At 41.5% G+C, this 16,691-nt stretch overlaps 2 protein-coding genes across 4 annotated transcripts; both read left to right on the top strand.

The window, feature by feature from the left end:
• The first annotated feature begins 1,516 nt into the window (after positions 1-1,516).
• mag (myelin associated glycoprotein) lies at positions 1,517-7,050 on the top strand. 2 transcript variants are annotated; one of them, XM_076148554.1, is made up of 10 exons: positions 1,517-1,562; positions 1,947-2,315; positions 2,461-2,757; positions 4,042-4,299; positions 4,671-4,931; positions 5,037-5,345; positions 5,470-5,569; positions 6,172-6,268; positions 6,553-6,606; positions 6,892-7,050. In XM_076148554.1, exons 1-10 carry the CDS (start codon positions 1,517-1,519, stop codon positions 7,048-7,050), a joined length of 1,950 nt encoding a protein of 649 aa, XP_076004669.1. The 2 variants fall into 2 exon arrangements, with proteins under 2 accessions (XP_076004669.1, XP_076004671.1); XM_076148556.1 differs by lacking the exon at positions 6,553-6,606.
• A 3,742-nt stretch (positions 7,051-10,792) lies between these two features.
• LOC142999140 (sialic acid-binding Ig-like lectin 5) lies at positions 10,793-16,562 on the top strand. Of its 2 annotated transcripts, XM_076148575.1 has the most exons (9): positions 10,793-11,211; positions 11,446-11,529; positions 11,873-12,205; positions 13,164-13,484; positions 14,286-14,579; positions 14,695-14,970; positions 15,055-15,166; positions 15,259-15,328; positions 15,740-16,562. In XM_076148575.1, exons 2-9 carry the CDS (start codon positions 11,469-11,471, stop codon positions 16,112-16,114), a joined length of 1,842 nt encoding a protein of 613 aa, XP_076004690.1. In that variant the 5' UTR covers positions 10,793-11,211; positions 11,446-11,468; the 3' UTR covers positions 16,115-16,562. The 2 variants fall into 2 exon arrangements, with proteins under 2 accessions (XP_076004690.1, XP_076004692.1); XM_076148577.1 differs by lacking the exon at positions 11,873-12,205 and having other exon boundaries at positions 10,811-11,211.
• The last annotated feature ends 129 nt before the right edge of the window (positions 16,563-16,691 follow it).

Raw genomic sequence — 16,691 nt, 5'->3', positions numbered from 1 at the left:
TAGATCATAGGCTACAAATTCCTGATGTCTTTGATGATACATACAACTTAGAAAGAGAAGAATGTGTTACACGTTGACATCGACACGTTACCAAAATAATGGACCAATCAAAAACAAAGCTTTTAGTTGCAATTTACAAAATTAAAATGAAAAAGGATAGTACGTCTTCTAAAAGTGTCTGGTTATCTATCCTTGTATAATGCTAGTTATAGTTGAGAAACAAATGTTTCTTTGTTTTTTTGAATAATCCATTACTGTATAATGTTGATGTATTAATTTTTCAATGCAGGACAAACACTTCATAATGCTAGTTGTAGTTGTGGTCTCCAAAATTTCCAACGAGGAGTGTCTGAGACCAAACTGAAACCATTTGAGGTACTGAGTAATGCCAGTAAGAGTGAAGTTGCCACATGTGTCAGCAACACAAATAGATAGTTGATTGAGTGAACACAAAGTAGTATGGTAGTGCTAGGTGACATTGTGACGCAGGTGAAAATGCTCTGTAGTTAAAGGATCTTACGCTCTGCAGAGTGTTGCTGAGTTGTGGTCGACAATGGCAACAACAATCATGAGTGGAGTTGGTACACTTGACTGATACTGTGTTTGGTTGGATTCTTCCCTATTTGGACGCCAGATCATAGAGTGAAAGATGTTGGCAGAGCAAACAGGATGGAAGCCAACAAGAGGACACAATTTGCTGCTTCATCATTGATGAAACAAAGTCTGAAGGCATTTGTTTTTCTTGTGTGGTATAGAATGAAGCTACAGACGTTTTGTTTTTTGTTTGCCTGGAGACCTTGAAATAAACTGGTTGGCCTGATGGTGGCGCTGTAATAACCACTTTTCTGTTTTGGCCTTTAACTTTTGGACCGTAAGTCACAGAATGAGAATGTTTTCCCTGGATTCCTTGAGTCTATCAGCATTCATATATTTAGGCTGCCTTCTAGTTCCTCATTTATTTACAGCAGACATGATTTGTTTCTATTGCTCTTATCCTGGTCCACTGTGGTTAACCAGCACAGTACAGTACAGTACCACAACAGTAGACAAGCAGGTGCTCTCTGATGCTGTATTTGTGTGTTTGTCTGTGTCAGTGTGGTTCTGTGGGCGTGAGGGGGGCGGTAAGTGATGTCATCAACCGATGAAGCTGACGTTCCTGTTTTCCTTTTTTCACAGAGAAAAGAAGCAGGAGCAGCCTGTCAAGCTGTCTAGGTGTAAGTGAGCGCCCTCTAGTGGAGCGGCTGAAAACACATCACTGCAAGAGATTCTGTCTGTTTTCACCAATCAGCATTTCAAGGTGAAGTCCAGTCCAGTTCTAAGTTACAGTTCATGCTGATTCTAACAGCAAACCAAGAACATCTGTTTTCATTGCTTGACCTTCATCCGGAGAATGAGTACATGAAACAGAATGAGCAAAAAAACTGCCTCTATATACAAAATCTGACCCAGAAACCTTCAGATACTGACTGTATGTTATGCGTTACAGAGGTCTATGGTCCAGCACTGAGCAGAGATCATGTGGTATTTGGAGCTGCTGTTTCCACTGCTGTTAATCTTCAAAGGTAATAAAATAGCTTTCCCATAAAGTGTTGAAAAAAGTTCATGATTTTCAAGTCAATTACGTTCAAACTTGTTTACCGACATTGTTTCACTGTGAGTTGGAGCATTCTGGAGATAGGTGGCATTCACTTACCAGGTCTGTAGTTAGATTTGAGTCCCAGAAAGTGACGTTTAGTACCTGAGAGAATGTTGATTCCACATAACATCTGTCTTTGTTCTTTTCACGAAATAGTCCATGGTTCCATAAGGGTCCAGTCAAAGGCCTAAGGGTGGGATAAGTGAACGCCAAACATCTCCAGAATGCTGCAACTTACGCAAAAACAATATCAGTGATCTGGTTTGTTGTCTTCATATCTGTCTTGACTTTGGATCCTCTTTTCTGTCAGATGCCAGTTGCCAGTGGAATGTTTGGATACCCCGGGACATTGCCGCCATGACAAACTCCTGCGTGGTCATCCCCTGCACCTTCATGTATCCATCTGGAGTGAGGCCGTATCGTGGCATTCACGGTATCTGGTACTTCGGCCAGCCCTACCCTCAGCTCTTCCCTCCTGTCGTCTTCAAATCACGTACAGATATCGTGCACGAGAGCTACAAGGGCCGAACCAAACTTTTGGGCGACCTGCACCAGAGGAACTGCACACTGCTCATCAACAACATCGGCACTGAGCACTCGGGGAAATACTATTTTCGTGCTGACCTCGGTGGAGCCAACATATATACGTACCCAGATTACGCTGAGCTCAGAGTTCTGGGTAAGTCACCAATCAGTGTACAGTTGCAACAAATGTTTCTTTGTTTTTTTGAATAATCCATTACTGTATAATGTTGATGTATTAATTTTTCAATGCAGGACAAACACTTCATGGAAGAAATCCAATGATCTCTTTCTTTCTCCAGATCAGCCGAACATCGACGTTCCAGAGGAGATTGTTAGTGACGAGCGTCTGGAGCTGACGTGTTATGCTCCTGATAACTGCCCCGACATGAGTCCAGAGATACAGTGGATATACACCGACTACCTGCCCGACCCAGAGTTCAGCTCAGAGTACGTGGAGGAAAGTAACACGGCTGTAATCTCCAACACGCTCATCTTCACACCCAGACCGATGCACAACGGGCAGCTGCTGGGCTGCAGGGTGTTTTACCCCAACACCACATTCGTCTACGAGAGGCTCATCTCTCTCGACGTCAAGTGTGAGTCACGTTCACACACACACACACACACACACATGTTTGCTCAATATCAGACATCAATACTTCTGTGGTATCAACACGAACCCATCAATCCTACTCGCAACTAGAAAGTCTACGTGAGATTGAAAAGTATCCAAGTCTAAGCATCCATGTTGATACTTTTATCTTAAATACTAAACCTGACCTGGCACGACAGACTCACAAAGTTTGATTGATAAGTTCTGAGCCTAGTATAGCATTAGCCCAGATGTGTTTTTTTTTTTTTCCAGTTTGATCTCTTTCCAGCTAGACACATTTATGACAAAGGTGCTGGAAGGATTTTGTGCAAGTATTGGTGTGTAGATTGATGTCTTTGTCTTCGTATGATGTTTGGGAAGAGGTCTCAGAGGGCCAAGGTGGGGTGGAGCCTGGGTGGTGCTGCAGTACATCCACAAAACGTATTAAAGTCATTGCACACTTAATATACTTTATACACTCTACAATGTGTTTCATTCACATAAGACAACTAGTACAAAGTGCAGCAGCATTGATAGAACATATGTCCTCTTTCACTTTTTTCTAATGCTGCCGACCTGTCCCAGCAAAAGCAATAAAATCACACTTTCACAATTGGAGGCTTTTTAGTTTTCATAGCTGGAATTTCAGAATCCCTTGCAGTGGGAGATATTTCCTGGCACCTAATATCAGCCAGCAAATGGGTTTTTCAGGGGAAATGTTGCCGCACAGTGAAATAATTGTTTCTCCGCCACAGATTATGCTCCAGTTTTAGACTGTGTGGGTATGAAATTCTGACAAACTGCCCGTTTAAGTGGAGTCTATTCACAGAGAAGAGAAATCAGGCTTTAACAGCAGCCAAGGCTCATTTAGTTTATAATGGAACTTCATCACAATTTGCCAACCTCCAGACTGCAACTAGCAATCAGTAAAGGTGTGCCAGTATAGCTGATTTCTTGAATGCGTACTTGGACACTTTACTGTGAGTGTAACTTTCAGATGGTCCCTTGCTGAGAGCAGCCAACAACCAATCAGAGCCGTGGCTTATTTGCATACAGTCAACGCCCCCTTAAAACAGCTCAGTCTAGAGGGGCTCAAAGCACAATGCAATCACTGGGTTTGCCCGGATTTTTTTGTCAACAAACTCTACACACTCTACAAACTCATATGAAAGACAGAACGTACTAATATGGAGCAAGATATAGGTATAATGTCCAAATAAGTTTACCAGTGGTGGTATGTTGAGATGAAGCCTTGATGTTATAATGATTTCCTTCCTCTCCCTGCCAGATTCTCCACGCTCAGTGTGGGTGAACGTCTCCTCAGAGGTGATGGAGGGCAGCTCAGTGATGCTGCACTGTGAGGTAGACAGCAATCCTCCTGCCAAGATCTCCTGGATGTTTGGAGACGAGGAGTTGCTGTGGGACACGGCTTCCAACCTCTCGCTCTCCCTGGATGATGTGGTACCAACACAGGAGGGACTCTACACCTGCATCGGCGACAACGGATACGGATCCATGAACACTTCTATGTACCTGGCTGTCAAGTGTGAGTCTGTATGATGATGACGTTTCCATTTCTATGAGCTGTTTCACTTCCTCTCCCACATCATGAACATTAAAGCATTTGTAACTGAATCGTGTCAAGCCTTTAAACAACAATGAAACTTGAAAATGATGAAATGCTGCTTTTATATTGGAGGTTTTGTTTTCATTTAGTGTAGAGTTTTTACATTTAAACACAGATAGGTTTTCTTTTGTACAATTTCTAGATTCAGTTCAACAACAATATATCATTGAATTTCCCCCCTCAAATGTTCTATAATTTCTTTTAAGCAAAGAATCTCTTGAATTTCTTCCCTTAATGAAATGGATTTAGTTACTTAGTAACATGATTGATCTGGATTTCTTCCCTGGCAGATCCTCCTCGTGAGCCTCAGGTGAACGACTCTATGACGGTACAAGAAGGCAACTCGCTGTTCCTCCACTGCAGCACTCAGGGCAGCCCGGCACCGACGCTCACCTGGCTGAAGGACGGAGAGCTGGTGGGCACCATCACCGCTGACGAGCTGTCGGTGCTAGAGATTGCGGAGATCACGCCGCAGGGGGACGGGCAGTACCGCTGCCTGGCCGAGAACGAACACGGCCGAGCCAGTAGCTCCTTCAACATCACCGTGGAGTGTGAGTGGTTTGATGTTCTGCATTTCATTCAGCACTACAGTCATACCAACGTATCTCCTGCTGTTATACTGATACACTAACTGCTCACTGTCCTTCCTGCCTCAGATGCTCCAGTGTTCCTGGAGGAGTCAAAGTGCACTGTGGTGAGGGAGGGCGTCCAGTGCGTCTGCATGGCCACAGGAAACCCTGAGCCCACCATCGAGTTCTATCTGCCCGACCTGAACATCACCATCAACGAAACAGATGGCCGGTACAATTACTACACACACACAGACGGACACACGTCCACAGGCATGATCAAGCTGAGGGAGAAAGGGGATCGGCTAGGCAATGGCGGCCCGGCCGTCAATGTCCACTGCAGCATTGCCAACCTCTACGGGACAGAAAGCGTTCTGCTGGAGCTACAGCAGGAGAGTGAGTAGAATTGAACGCCAGGTTCTCATGGCGGAGATGCGACTGCTGTGATTTCTTCCCATAGTTGTCCTTGTTGACTTGGTCCGCCAACTTTTGTAATAATGTGATTGCCTTTGTCTTTTAGAGAAGTACATGATGGCAGTAATAGTTGGAACCATTGGAGGAGTAGCAGTCATAGCCTTCATCATTGCTGCAGTGAGATACGTTGGCCACAACAACAAGAAGTGAGTTTACTTGACAAACTAATGGAGAAAGCAATGTGAGGCAGAAGTAGTGATTTTCTGAAATCCAAGGAAACACTTGAGCCTAGTCATCCATTCTAAAACACATTGATGCATACTGTATATGAGTGAATGTTGGATTGCTGGACGTGAGAATCCTTTCCAGAGCAATTTCAGTTTATTTGCCATGACAAGTGCCTGTTGAAATCCTTGGAGATCCACATTGGCGGCCTTGTGGAGTGGGTTAGCAAGCTGGACTAACCTTATACTTTGCAGGCACAATTCCCTGCTCTGACACCGCTTTGATTCCTTGACCTGCTATGCTAAATACAACCCAGGTTGCCCTCTTAACCAAGGTGCTTAATGTTAGCCCCATGGCATATTTGGACCCCAAAAATAGCAAGCTTTCTATGAGAAATCACCCCTGAAGTGGGTGTGAGCTCAGCGACTAAACCCATAAAATAACCACGTCACTCACAGCCCCGGTTTGGCCTTGAGCGTAACCTCATAGAGCTTGTTGTTTTAAAATGGATGCCCAGGCTTGGCGTGTTGCCCTGCGTTAGCGGCAGTGAGACCGAGTCTGATTATGTGACTCCGTCCCCCAGAGAGAATGGCAACCCTAGGCAGGACGTGGTCCTGGAGAACCCAGCTTTGTACTACAGCGCAGTCAAGAGGGACAAACAAAATCTCAGGAAGAAAGTGGTGAGACATGCTGATGTCAATGATTATGGTTCTAATGCAGGATGGGTTGGATGACCATTCTCACATTATTAGTTTGGGGTTGGATTTGTGTATTAAAAGTGATAATTTTCCGACCCCATTTGATCTTTGAGAATGAGGAAACGTAACCTTTGTTCCTTGATGGAATCTCTCCCACTACCAATCTAGTAGCTCCAACCATGACCTTTCCAAACACTGTTTTTTCTTGCTTTCATCGCTTCTCTGCGTTTTTCTGTCTGTTTTTCTCTCCCCTAACTCTTGCACAGCTTAAGACAGAGCTGTTGGGCTCAAAGTTTAACTCCATTCTAGAGGAGACTACGGTAAGGTTCCTAAACAGATCCCCATTAAAAACACAAGCCTCCTTGCATAGCAGCTTCTATGTACTGCTGTTGGTTTCCATGAATGGCTGCGCTATCGCTAACAAAAAACGCCAGACTAACATGAAACATCTCAGTCTCCTTGTCGGCACCTGTTCTATGTTGACCAGTAACACCTAACACGATCTTCTCTCAGTGGTGTATGGTGTTATCTGTTGCGCTGCTCTGTGTCATCACCACCACGCCGCTGATTCGTGACTGATGGCCTTTGTGTCTTTCCTCCGGCAGGGAGAAGACAGCGATTACCAACCTGTGGGCTCTCTGGCAGAACTGGAGAAACAAGAGCTGAATTATGCTGCTTTGGAGTTCATCGGGGCCAGATCCAGGGAGGGGGCCTCAGGGAGGGGGGATGATGGCAGCAACTATTCTGAAATCAAAGCCAAATGAATCGCGATCCTTCCCTGATCCCTCGGCTATGCGAGACGCAGTGGCAGCCCCGTTCCTTCCCCTCTAATAATCCCACCTTCCTCCTACTGGATATCATCCTGCACATGATGACTTCTTGTTTGTCATTTTGTCAGATTCCTCAACATACAATGTACCACACTGTATCCACCTCACAAGCCACCATTTGGGAAAACTTTCTGGGTTGGATCACGACCCACTGGACAATGTAAAAATACTTTGAATTTCCAATTCCGGGTTGAGTTGTAGTACATAAGTTCTTCACCTTCTAATTTGTGCAGTCTATGTTGTTGCTTCCTCCTCGTTTGTCATTTCTTGGTGTTGTCAGACGGTGGATATCTGGTTACATCCGCCTCAGTACATCTGTCTCGTTATTGTCACTGTGTCTGCTGCAAGTCGAAGCATCGGGGAAAGGGGAAATGGCGCTTTTTGTTCTGTTGTTGATGTTTTGTTCTGTGTTTGGGTCGTTTCGTTCATCTCTTCCTCCTTTGGTCACCCAAACAAGATTATTTATTGAGATGAGAGATGGAAATGCACCCCATCAAATGGGCATCAGTATGTCGTTTTAGTTTAATGTAGTGTGTGCTTAGCTCTAATGTAGGACCATCACACTATGTGTCCTGGCCATAAATTGGCCCTCAAGTTGAGTTGAACATATTTTAGACACTTTGAGCTAATGAAGCTGAAAATACAAACTCACATGAAGTCAGTTGAACTTCTCATCAAGATGTTTAAAATAATCAAAAACGCAACTTCCATTAAATTCAACATAATCTAAGCAGAATTTAGCCTTGCACTCAGCACTGTCACTGGTTTTTGGAAGCTACATCGCATTAATACAGATAACGATGCCGTATTCATAAATAACCAGCAAGCATACAGAATACAGAAGTTCTGGATGCCGCAAACACAAAGAAGACCTTGATGTGAAGAAGAACAGCAGTGATGGAACAAGAAAGGCAAAGGTTAAATCCTGTTAGATGTATTGTTGTGCCTAATAAGGTCTGATGAAGAAGAAGAAAAATATTTATGTTAGAAATTTTGGACTTTACACACCCTGACATGGATGTGATGATGATGATGACGATGATTGATTGATGATTTCTGGAGGAGTTTTGGCTGGCCTCCAGTGGGTTTGCATTGTCAACAGCCTTCCGTAAAAAGAACTTCCTCAGTGCAAAGTGTCTGAAACCTCTGGAACTCTCTAGATGACTAATGCAGGACCTTGACACATAGTTTGACAGTCCTGCATCAGGGCTAGTGTGTGCTGTGACTCTGTAGTCATTCATCATAAATCTAAGTGTTTAGAAATTGTCACCCTCACTTGTGTATGAAAAGAAAATAAGACAGAAATTCGATATTTGTCATGAAACGTCCATTGCCAAAAAATGTCACGGCCGATTCATTTTCCAATTTACTATAGAATGTGTTGAGATTTCAGAAAATTTCTTAGAAATACAGGAGTAGACCACAACATATTTGCGTGACTGGCCAACGTATATCTGTTTGAGACAATGTGTATGTGTATGCGTGTGTATTCAAATAGTGCTGAAGGATCACAGGACATTGATTACTGGGGTCTTTAAGGGAGGGGCAGAGCATCACTTTGTGTTTGTAAGTTGATGATTTATTCTCACAGTGTTGCATCGGATGTTTGTATGAGAAAAAGTGACACTGACTAGCCAGTAGGTTGTGCTATTCAGAGACATTTGCTCAGTACATGATGTAATATCAAAGCCCACTAACGGTCTAACTAGGTAATGATTTTTAAATAATATATTAATAAGATGTATATCTATAGGGATGCCAGTATGTAAATACCCTGCATGGCTGTTCTATGGTTGTATTGGGATTCACCCTCTGAACAATGTCTTAATATGAGTTTAGAGAACGGCCCCAATGTCTAAATTACAGTACAGTACATCAAAACAAATCATGCATTTCACAGTATATTTGTGGCTATGTTTACATGCAGAGGAGAAGCCTGTTATTGGACAAACTCTGTGGGGAAGAGTCATGAGAAATCACTCTAACTTTTACTAAAAAATCCCCTCCATTACTTAAGCTCATGCCTAAAGCTTTCTTTATGTTTATCGGTACACTGGTGTAGCATTTGCATACTCGTTCAGGTAAAATCCAACGCAAGCGGCACGTTAATGAGCTGCTGCATGTTTAAGACCCACAAACTGTGTGTGTGTGTGTGTGTGTGTGTGTGTGTGTGTGTGTGTGTGTGTGTGTGTGTGTGTGTCTGTGAGAGAGAAGTATAGCGAAGGTGTTGAGGCTTGAGTAAGAGGCTTAGTGCCACGACATCAGACGCAAATTTAGGATTTAAATAAACTGATTAATCAACTGCCTGGGCTTAGATGTCAGATTCATTGATCACTAACAAGCTAATTACATCATCCCTCAAATTTCATGCCTCTGAAACTTACCGTCAGACTAAATGAGGTCTTCATTTTTGCCTGACGGTGTGTTTTAAGAATAGTTTTCCCCGACATGTAAATGAGGAAATACCAGGGTAACACCCCTGTTAGTGCTAGCGCTTTTACCTTGTTTATTATTTACTTTACGTTTATAATCAGTACAGTTAAGAGAACCGTTCTCTGTGCATCCAAACGCAGCCCTTCTGACCCGTATCTGCCTTTTATTAAGACATTGTTCTGTCAGTGTTATGATGGAGGGTTGGATTTGCTGGCCTGCTTTCTTAAATTGTCATTATGGACAAAGTCAACAACCGTTACTGTATTTGAACGCCTCATGGGGGTTTTATTTTTTTGTAAACATGGGGCATACAATGTAAAATTATGAAATCTGTCTTAGCTAATCTTTTGTCACAGTGTGTTGTAAAGCAAATTTGTTTGTCCTCTACTTTGTTGTTATCATAAATATTATCGAGAGGTTTTTCTATTAAATTGACACAATAATTCAGATCAGGGTTTTGTTAAGCGCTGTTATTACTTAATGACAGTAGGTTTTCTGCAACAATCTAGTTTGCTTGCTTTTTTATTTTAAACACTTTCATGCCTCAAGCAAATTCATCTGTCTTCACTTCCATGTAAACATAAATAAAAAATGAAACAATGCAAAATGTAAATGTTTGATTATTAATGCAAAGACATATTGTGAGGAACATTCCCACCCCCACCTGTGCAACTGCCACTGTGACTCCAAGACTCTGGCTCTGGAGTGTGAGTGATGGAAGGTCAAGTGTCCAGTGGGGGGGCCAGCGAATATCCATATACAATTAAAAACAGAAACAATTCAAGAAAATAAAAACAGGATAAAACAGAATAAAACAGGTAAAAGTTACAATTGAGTTCAATTAAGTTTCTCCCAATGCAATATGCAGCCATATTAAGTTCTAATAATGAACCGATTTCCTTTCTGACTCACGAATGCCTTACTGACTTAAATTAGATACTGCAAATCTTGCAGCTAAACACAAACAGGAAGTTGGCAGAGATGCAGAATGTAATGCCATATAAGGCCAAATGAGGGAGAGATCCCTACAGGGGCTTTGCTTAGCTTGTGGAATTGCAAAACTACTCAAAAATGCTGTAAGAATTGAAGAACAGGATAAATGCAGGTAGTTTCAGTATAGCTTCCAGTAAACATTACATTACATTACATTACGATCATTTAGCAGACGCTTTTATCCAAAGCGACTTACAATAAGTGTCTTCAAGTGTGTTAAACAAATGACAAGTTTGTGTAAAATTTCTGCAATTTCACCATCAATGTAAGTTAGTGCAGAATTATATTGCACAGTTATGCAAAATCTGAAAAGTCCCCTACTTCATTTTCACCACAATGATACTTCCCTTTTCTGAGACTTTCACACAACATCACGGCCATTACATCACCATGGATTTTAAAAGACAATAACAATAAGATTCAGTGATCAAGTTACATTTTCCCCAATCATTTGATCATTTTATTTTATTATCTACATATATAATCACCTGGTAAGAATTGTGTGAACGTGTGATTGTCTGGAGAGAAGCCGTAATGCAGCGAGCAGAGTAAACTTCCTGGAACCTCGCTGCAGCATAAAGAGAGAAGAAGAAGTACAGAAGTGCCAGGAGGAAGAGTCAGTTCAGGGTCAAACTGTGAAGACGAGGAAACGCAGGGAGACACAAAGAGGTACAAATCTACATTTACAGCTGTGAATGTATTTTTAATCTTTTATTATTAGTGAATTCCTTCCTCTCTAACTCTCCCTGTATACATGCATGTATGTTAAGAACCACCCAAGTTCGTAACTATTCATATTTGAATCATGTGACTGAAACAGAAACTATACGCAGTAAACTGTGAAATAAATGTTCCTGCATGTTTGTAGCACTTTAAGGTGTGTTTGATTCTGGTTCTGTTCAGGCTCACTGGAGCATCGATTCAGGATGTTTGTTCTCATCTGGGCGACTCTGCTCTTCTCTGTGAGAGGCAACAACACTGCCACAGGTAATGTCATATAACTCTTAGTATGTTTCCTTTGTCATGCTCCAAATGTGCGAGTACTTTATTCTGTAATATAGTAGGGAATACCTAATGTGATAAATATTGTGATAAAGTTGCAAAACTCAAACTTTGCCTTTACTTCTGTACTTTATTGATGTTGTAACTGTAACAGTAAAACAAAACAACCTGTTTTTATTCAGTGTGCACAGGCACTTTCAAAGCTCATTATGGCAGCTGGCATTTGTTCAGTGCTGTGGGATTTTATGGATAATAGTCATTAATAATCATCATTACTTGCATCACAATAAATCTGCCCATCTTCTTTGTAATGTCTTTGTACAAACAGAAGGAGAAATAACGGCTGAGGCTGGTCTCTGTGCTGTTGTGCCGTGCATTATTACAGATGATGTCAACATCACTGCTCTTCATTCTGCAGTTTGGCTTAAAATAACAAAAAAAAATTGTAGTAAGGATATCATATTCCACTCTAAAAACGCCTCAAAAGTTCATTGGGGTTTTTTACGACGAGTGTCACTACTGGAGCCCAACTTGACTCAGAGGAACTGCAGCATCATCATCAATGACCTCATCACCTCGGACTCTGGATCATATCAACTTAGACTGAATAGTATGAAGCTTCAGTCAAAAATCCAGCATGAGGCAAATATCTCCATCAAAGGTATCAAGTAACATGACAAGTACACATGCTCGATAATGTTCAGTGCATTGGTTTGCAATTGAATATATGAACAAGTTGGAACACTTTTATTCTTTAATTTGTTTGACTAATTTTCCACTCCTGGTATTATCTAGAACAGAGGTCTTCAACAGGGGGTGCCATTGCAGCCTGGGTGCTGTGTCTGAAATTTTAGCTCTCCAGCTTCTTCCTTGTCGAAGATATGGGCTTGAAGTTTCAGACACAGCCTCCAGGCTTTAATGGCATCAATTTGTGTGAATTTGGGGAACAATGAAACAATTCTGAAAAAGTTGACCTCGCGGTCATCTTTTGTAAAACTAGAGAAAATTTGAAAAGCCCATATCTTGGACAAGGAAGGAGTGAGAGAGCAAAAATTTCAGACACAGCATCCAGGCTGCAATGGTATCATCTATGGCACTTCATAGTAACCATGGACCAAATGGGTCATTTTTGTCGGAAGGAAGGAAAGAGCTAGATTAGAATTAGAATTTCAAACACATCATCTAGATGGCACTAGAATCATTTACTGCAAGTTTGGGGTAAATTCAACCACATCATCTAGATGTGGTTGAATTTGTCGCATTTGAGAGAGCGCATTTCTCTCTGTTGAATTCATACATATGTAAATCTGATTTTGTAAGAGTCAGTGCCTCCCCAGCCACTAATCTCACTGCACGTCACTGAATAGCTTAGAATTGAATGCACAACAGGGTAGCTATGTTTATACATGGCACTAGGCCCAGTTTGATATAAAACACAATTTTACACAATATATATAGTCGGGGTCCCTGCTCCATCTCTCAGTCAGTTTGGGGTTCCTTGGCCTGAAAAACGTTGAAGACCCCTGATCTAGAACACAAAATGTAATTAAGAACTGCTCACCATTTAGGACCTGGACTTAGTCCTACATATGCTCTTTGTTTATGTCTTCCTCCCTTAGATTTGACCCAGAAGCCCACGCTGATGGTTCCTGCATTGATAGAAGGGCAGAATACCACGCTGACCTGCACAGCTCCAGGCCGCTGCTCTGGATCTGCTCCCAACATCACCTGGATGTGGAGAGAGAAAGGACAGAACACCTCCTATGTCGCAAGGAAATCCATTGACTACACCACCAAGAATCTGACTCGTGTCACACAGAGGCACAGCTCTACTTTGACCTTCAGCCCCACAGTCAAACACCACGGTACAGAGGTCACATGTAAGGTCAAATTCAAGGGTGGCGTGACGACAGAGGAGACGCTGACGCTCAATGTGAGCTGTAAGTAATGCTTTTCCTTTACATTTTTCTTTTTAAATCGTAAACTAACATTAGTCCATGTGCATACACAGAAACTGCTTTTGAATATTTTTAGGTATAGACCTAATTAAGAATTAAGAAAAGAAATTAATTTTAAATACTGAGCATCTTAAAAAAAAAATTATTTAATTTTTTATTTCAAACTTTGTTGTGCTCTTCTTAATCCACAAATATCTTCACTCTCATTCACTGCAGAACCACTGTGCACACTGAGTGAAAACATGATTCTCTGTCCTGTCTCTTTAAACCCCAATCCCCAAAAGCCTGCCACATCCTGATTGTCCAGCTGTGTCAGGCATGAGACTTCTTAAGAGGTTATGTCATCATGTAAACATGTAACTTTTAGTGACATATAAGGTGAAGTGAAGGCGACTCAAACCCAGTAGGTGGCAGCATATACATGTTTTGCAAGTCTGCAAAGCGTATATAATGATATTAATCCAAATAGAACGCTTTACATCATATAATATACACTGTGTATTATAATTATTGTAATAATATTATTAACAAAATCTGTTTCCATGATTTGCATCTTCAAAACATACAAAATAAATGTTAATGAAACAGTCACCAACTTCCTCTGATCAAATCCAGCTGCTTCCTGATTAAATAGCTGCAAGACAGTGAGCAAACTGAAGTGACGACAGCAAAGTTGTTCCTGTCAAAAGTGCTTCACATTTTCATTTTTTTATTTTTTAAGGCTGGCGAGTCTTTGATGTGTGCATGAACAGAAAATAATTTCCCCCAACATTTATCTCACAGACATGACCAAACCAGAAATCAGTGGGAAATGTGCTGTTGAAGTGGGCGACGTTCTGAATCTGACCTGCAGCGTCCACAGCTTTCCTCCATCTGTTTCAAGCCCATATGTCACGTGGACCAAACCTGACGGCAGTCGAAACCTGGAAAACCAAACCAATCCTGAGATGCAAAACGGCGTTACCAGGGCAACGCTCGTGATCTTTAATGTGACAGCAGCAGATTCTGGAAGATATATCTGTACAGCAAAACACCTGAACAAAACCATGATGGAAACGGCTGACATAAGACTGATGTGTGAGTAAATAAAATATGTATACATTCATATTCTATATCAATCTTTAAAACCTCACAGCTGCATTATGAGCGGTTTTCTAGTTGAGCAGTGATTCTTCTTCTGGTGTGTCCACAGCTTATCCAAACATTCTAAACGTGTCGGTGTGTGTGCTTCGGTCGGAGCTCCTGACCTGTGTGTGCATCAGTGAGGGCGTTCCTTTACCCTCCATCACATGGCCGCTGTTTGAGAACCACACAGCCATCACCACTGAGTACAGCCTCACAGTGAACAGCACCATCATCGTGCCTGTAAAGGACGGCAGCAACGCCACTGCTGAATGTGTCAGCAGAAATAAATTCGGGGGAGTAAAAAGGAATCTCAACATAATCAAAGACAACTTGGGACAAGAGGGTAAATGCTCAACTGTAGACATTAAATACAAACAAAAAAGAGGCAATAATTGCTTATTTTAATCATTTCTCCTCTTTACTCTAGATGTGCTCAAAGGCCTTTTAAGAACACTTATAAAGATGGAAGTGGTTATTGCATTTTTCTCTGGTGCCCTGCTTGGAGCTGCCATCTGCTGTTTGGCGAAGATTTGTCGCAGGTATGTTCAGTCTCATGTTCAGTCTCACGTCAGGCTCGCTTTACTGTGTGATAACTCTCACATGTACCTGACAACAATGTTTCTTTTCCCAGGAAAAAACAGAAGAGCACCGTAAATCTGGCAGGGACCCTGGAGTTGGTGACCAGTGAAGACAATCGACTGGTATGTTCTGTTATATCATTTCAGTAACTAATTGACTCATCAGAGCTAAAGTCTGTTTTCAGTTGTTATAGATTTTCAATGATAAATACCCACATTTCCTTTTGAAATGAATACATTTCTAATTTTCATCTGGATTCAGTATCCCTGTGTAACCAAAAGACGTTCACTTATTTCTGCAGCAGGTAATTATTTGCCTGAAAACAGTAAAAATGTGCTGGAAACTAACTCTTAACTCTTATTTTCCAAAGAAATATAAAGATTCATCACTGTTAAAATATTCCAAATGACCACAATCATGTAGAAAAAAAAAATTCAAAATATTGAGTCCCACACATCCAGAAGACATGAACAGCCCAGTAAAGTCCTTTTGCGTTTGCAGCACAAACGAATGTTATTTCAATGTTCTCACAGATAAATGATGACCAAGGAGCAGAAAACAATCAGATACACAAGGAGGAAGCAGATGAAGGCGGAGCAGACAGTGACAGCAGACCAAACGATGTGGAGTACGCCGCCATTGAATTTTCACTGTTGAAGAGGGAGAGTCCCAGTGAAGCAGCAATGAAGCAGGAAGCTACGGAGTCGGAATATGCTGAAATCAAGACAAACCAGATCCAACCCAGTGGCGAGGGAGAGCAAGGTCAAGTATTGGATGCTGAAGAGGAGGAGGAAGATGAGATAATGATAGAGGAGGATGAGGAGATGAAGGATTGTAAGCCAGAGGAGGATGAAGATGAGGAGAGGCCAGTGTATCCTAATGTGAAGGATAATATCGGTGAGGACTGATGCATTATGGATGTTATTTTGTGACCTGATGTGATTGGATGAGTCGTCTGAGGGTCAAGTTTTACTCTGATGTGTCTACTTGCATTCAGACCTGTAAATAACAAAAATGTCCAAAGTTTTTATGAGGAAACTGTCGGTTTTTAGAACCAAATTCAACCTGGTGAGAGTTGAAGAGACGCCACAGGTGGAGGCCTTGGTCAGCTCTGTTGTAAATAGTTATAGTAAACCAAAAATATACAAGTTACAGTGGAATAAAGTAATTCTATGTATGAAGCATATAAACCACATTGTTTTGACTTGCTGTAATCTAACCTCCATCATGTCATTATGTATCTAGAGACATAAAACACTTACAAAGGCTTTTGCTGAAGCGGACTGAATTGACACAGATTTTTGCCATGTTTGTAAAAAAAATGTTTATAAATGAAATAAAACAGCCAACACTTTCTATTTGATGTGAAATTGAAAATATTTATTTTGCTTCGTAAGAACTGATAGTTTTACTGTCTTATGTACTGGAAGAAAGGTAAAGTAAATACTTGTTAGGATAGCTAGAGTTGTTACATGAAACACATCA

Source organism: Genypterus blacodes, unplaced genomic scaffold (assembly GCF_046128005.1).
Source record: "Genypterus blacodes isolate CSIRO-AG114 ecotype Tasmania unplaced genomic scaffold, CSIRO-AGI_Gbla_v1 ptg000040l_1, whole genome shotgun sequence".
Taxonomy (NCBI): domain Eukaryota; kingdom Metazoa; phylum Chordata; class Actinopteri; order Ophidiiformes; family Ophidiidae; genus Genypterus; species Genypterus blacodes.
This window is presented reverse-complemented; position numbering and strand designations above follow the sequence as displayed.

Coding starts and splice junctions, on each gene's coding strand:
- mag (XM_076148554.1), top strand. CDS start 1,517: ATGTGGTATTTGGAGCTGCTGTTTCCACTGCTGTTAATCTTCAAAG. Junction 4,300..4,670: donor TATGTACCTGGCTGTCAAGT/GTGAGTCTGTAT, acceptor CTTCCCTGGCAG/ATCCTCCTCGTGAGCCTCAG. Junction 5,346..5,469: donor GCTGGAGCTACAGCAGGAGA/GTGAGTAGAATT, acceptor TTTGTCTTTTAG/AGAAGTACATGATGGCAGTA.
- LOC142999140 (XM_076148575.1), top strand. CDS start 11,469: ATGTTTGTTCTCATCTGGGCGACTCTGCTCTTCTCTGTGAGAGGCAAC. Junction 13,485..14,285: donor GCTGACGCTCAATGTGAGCT/GTAAGTAATGCT, acceptor TTTATCTCACAG/ACATGACCAAACCAGAAATC. Junction 14,971..15,054: donor AGACAACTTGGGACAAGAGG/GTAAATGCTCAA, acceptor TCTTTACTCTAG/ATGTGCTCAAAGGCCTTTTA.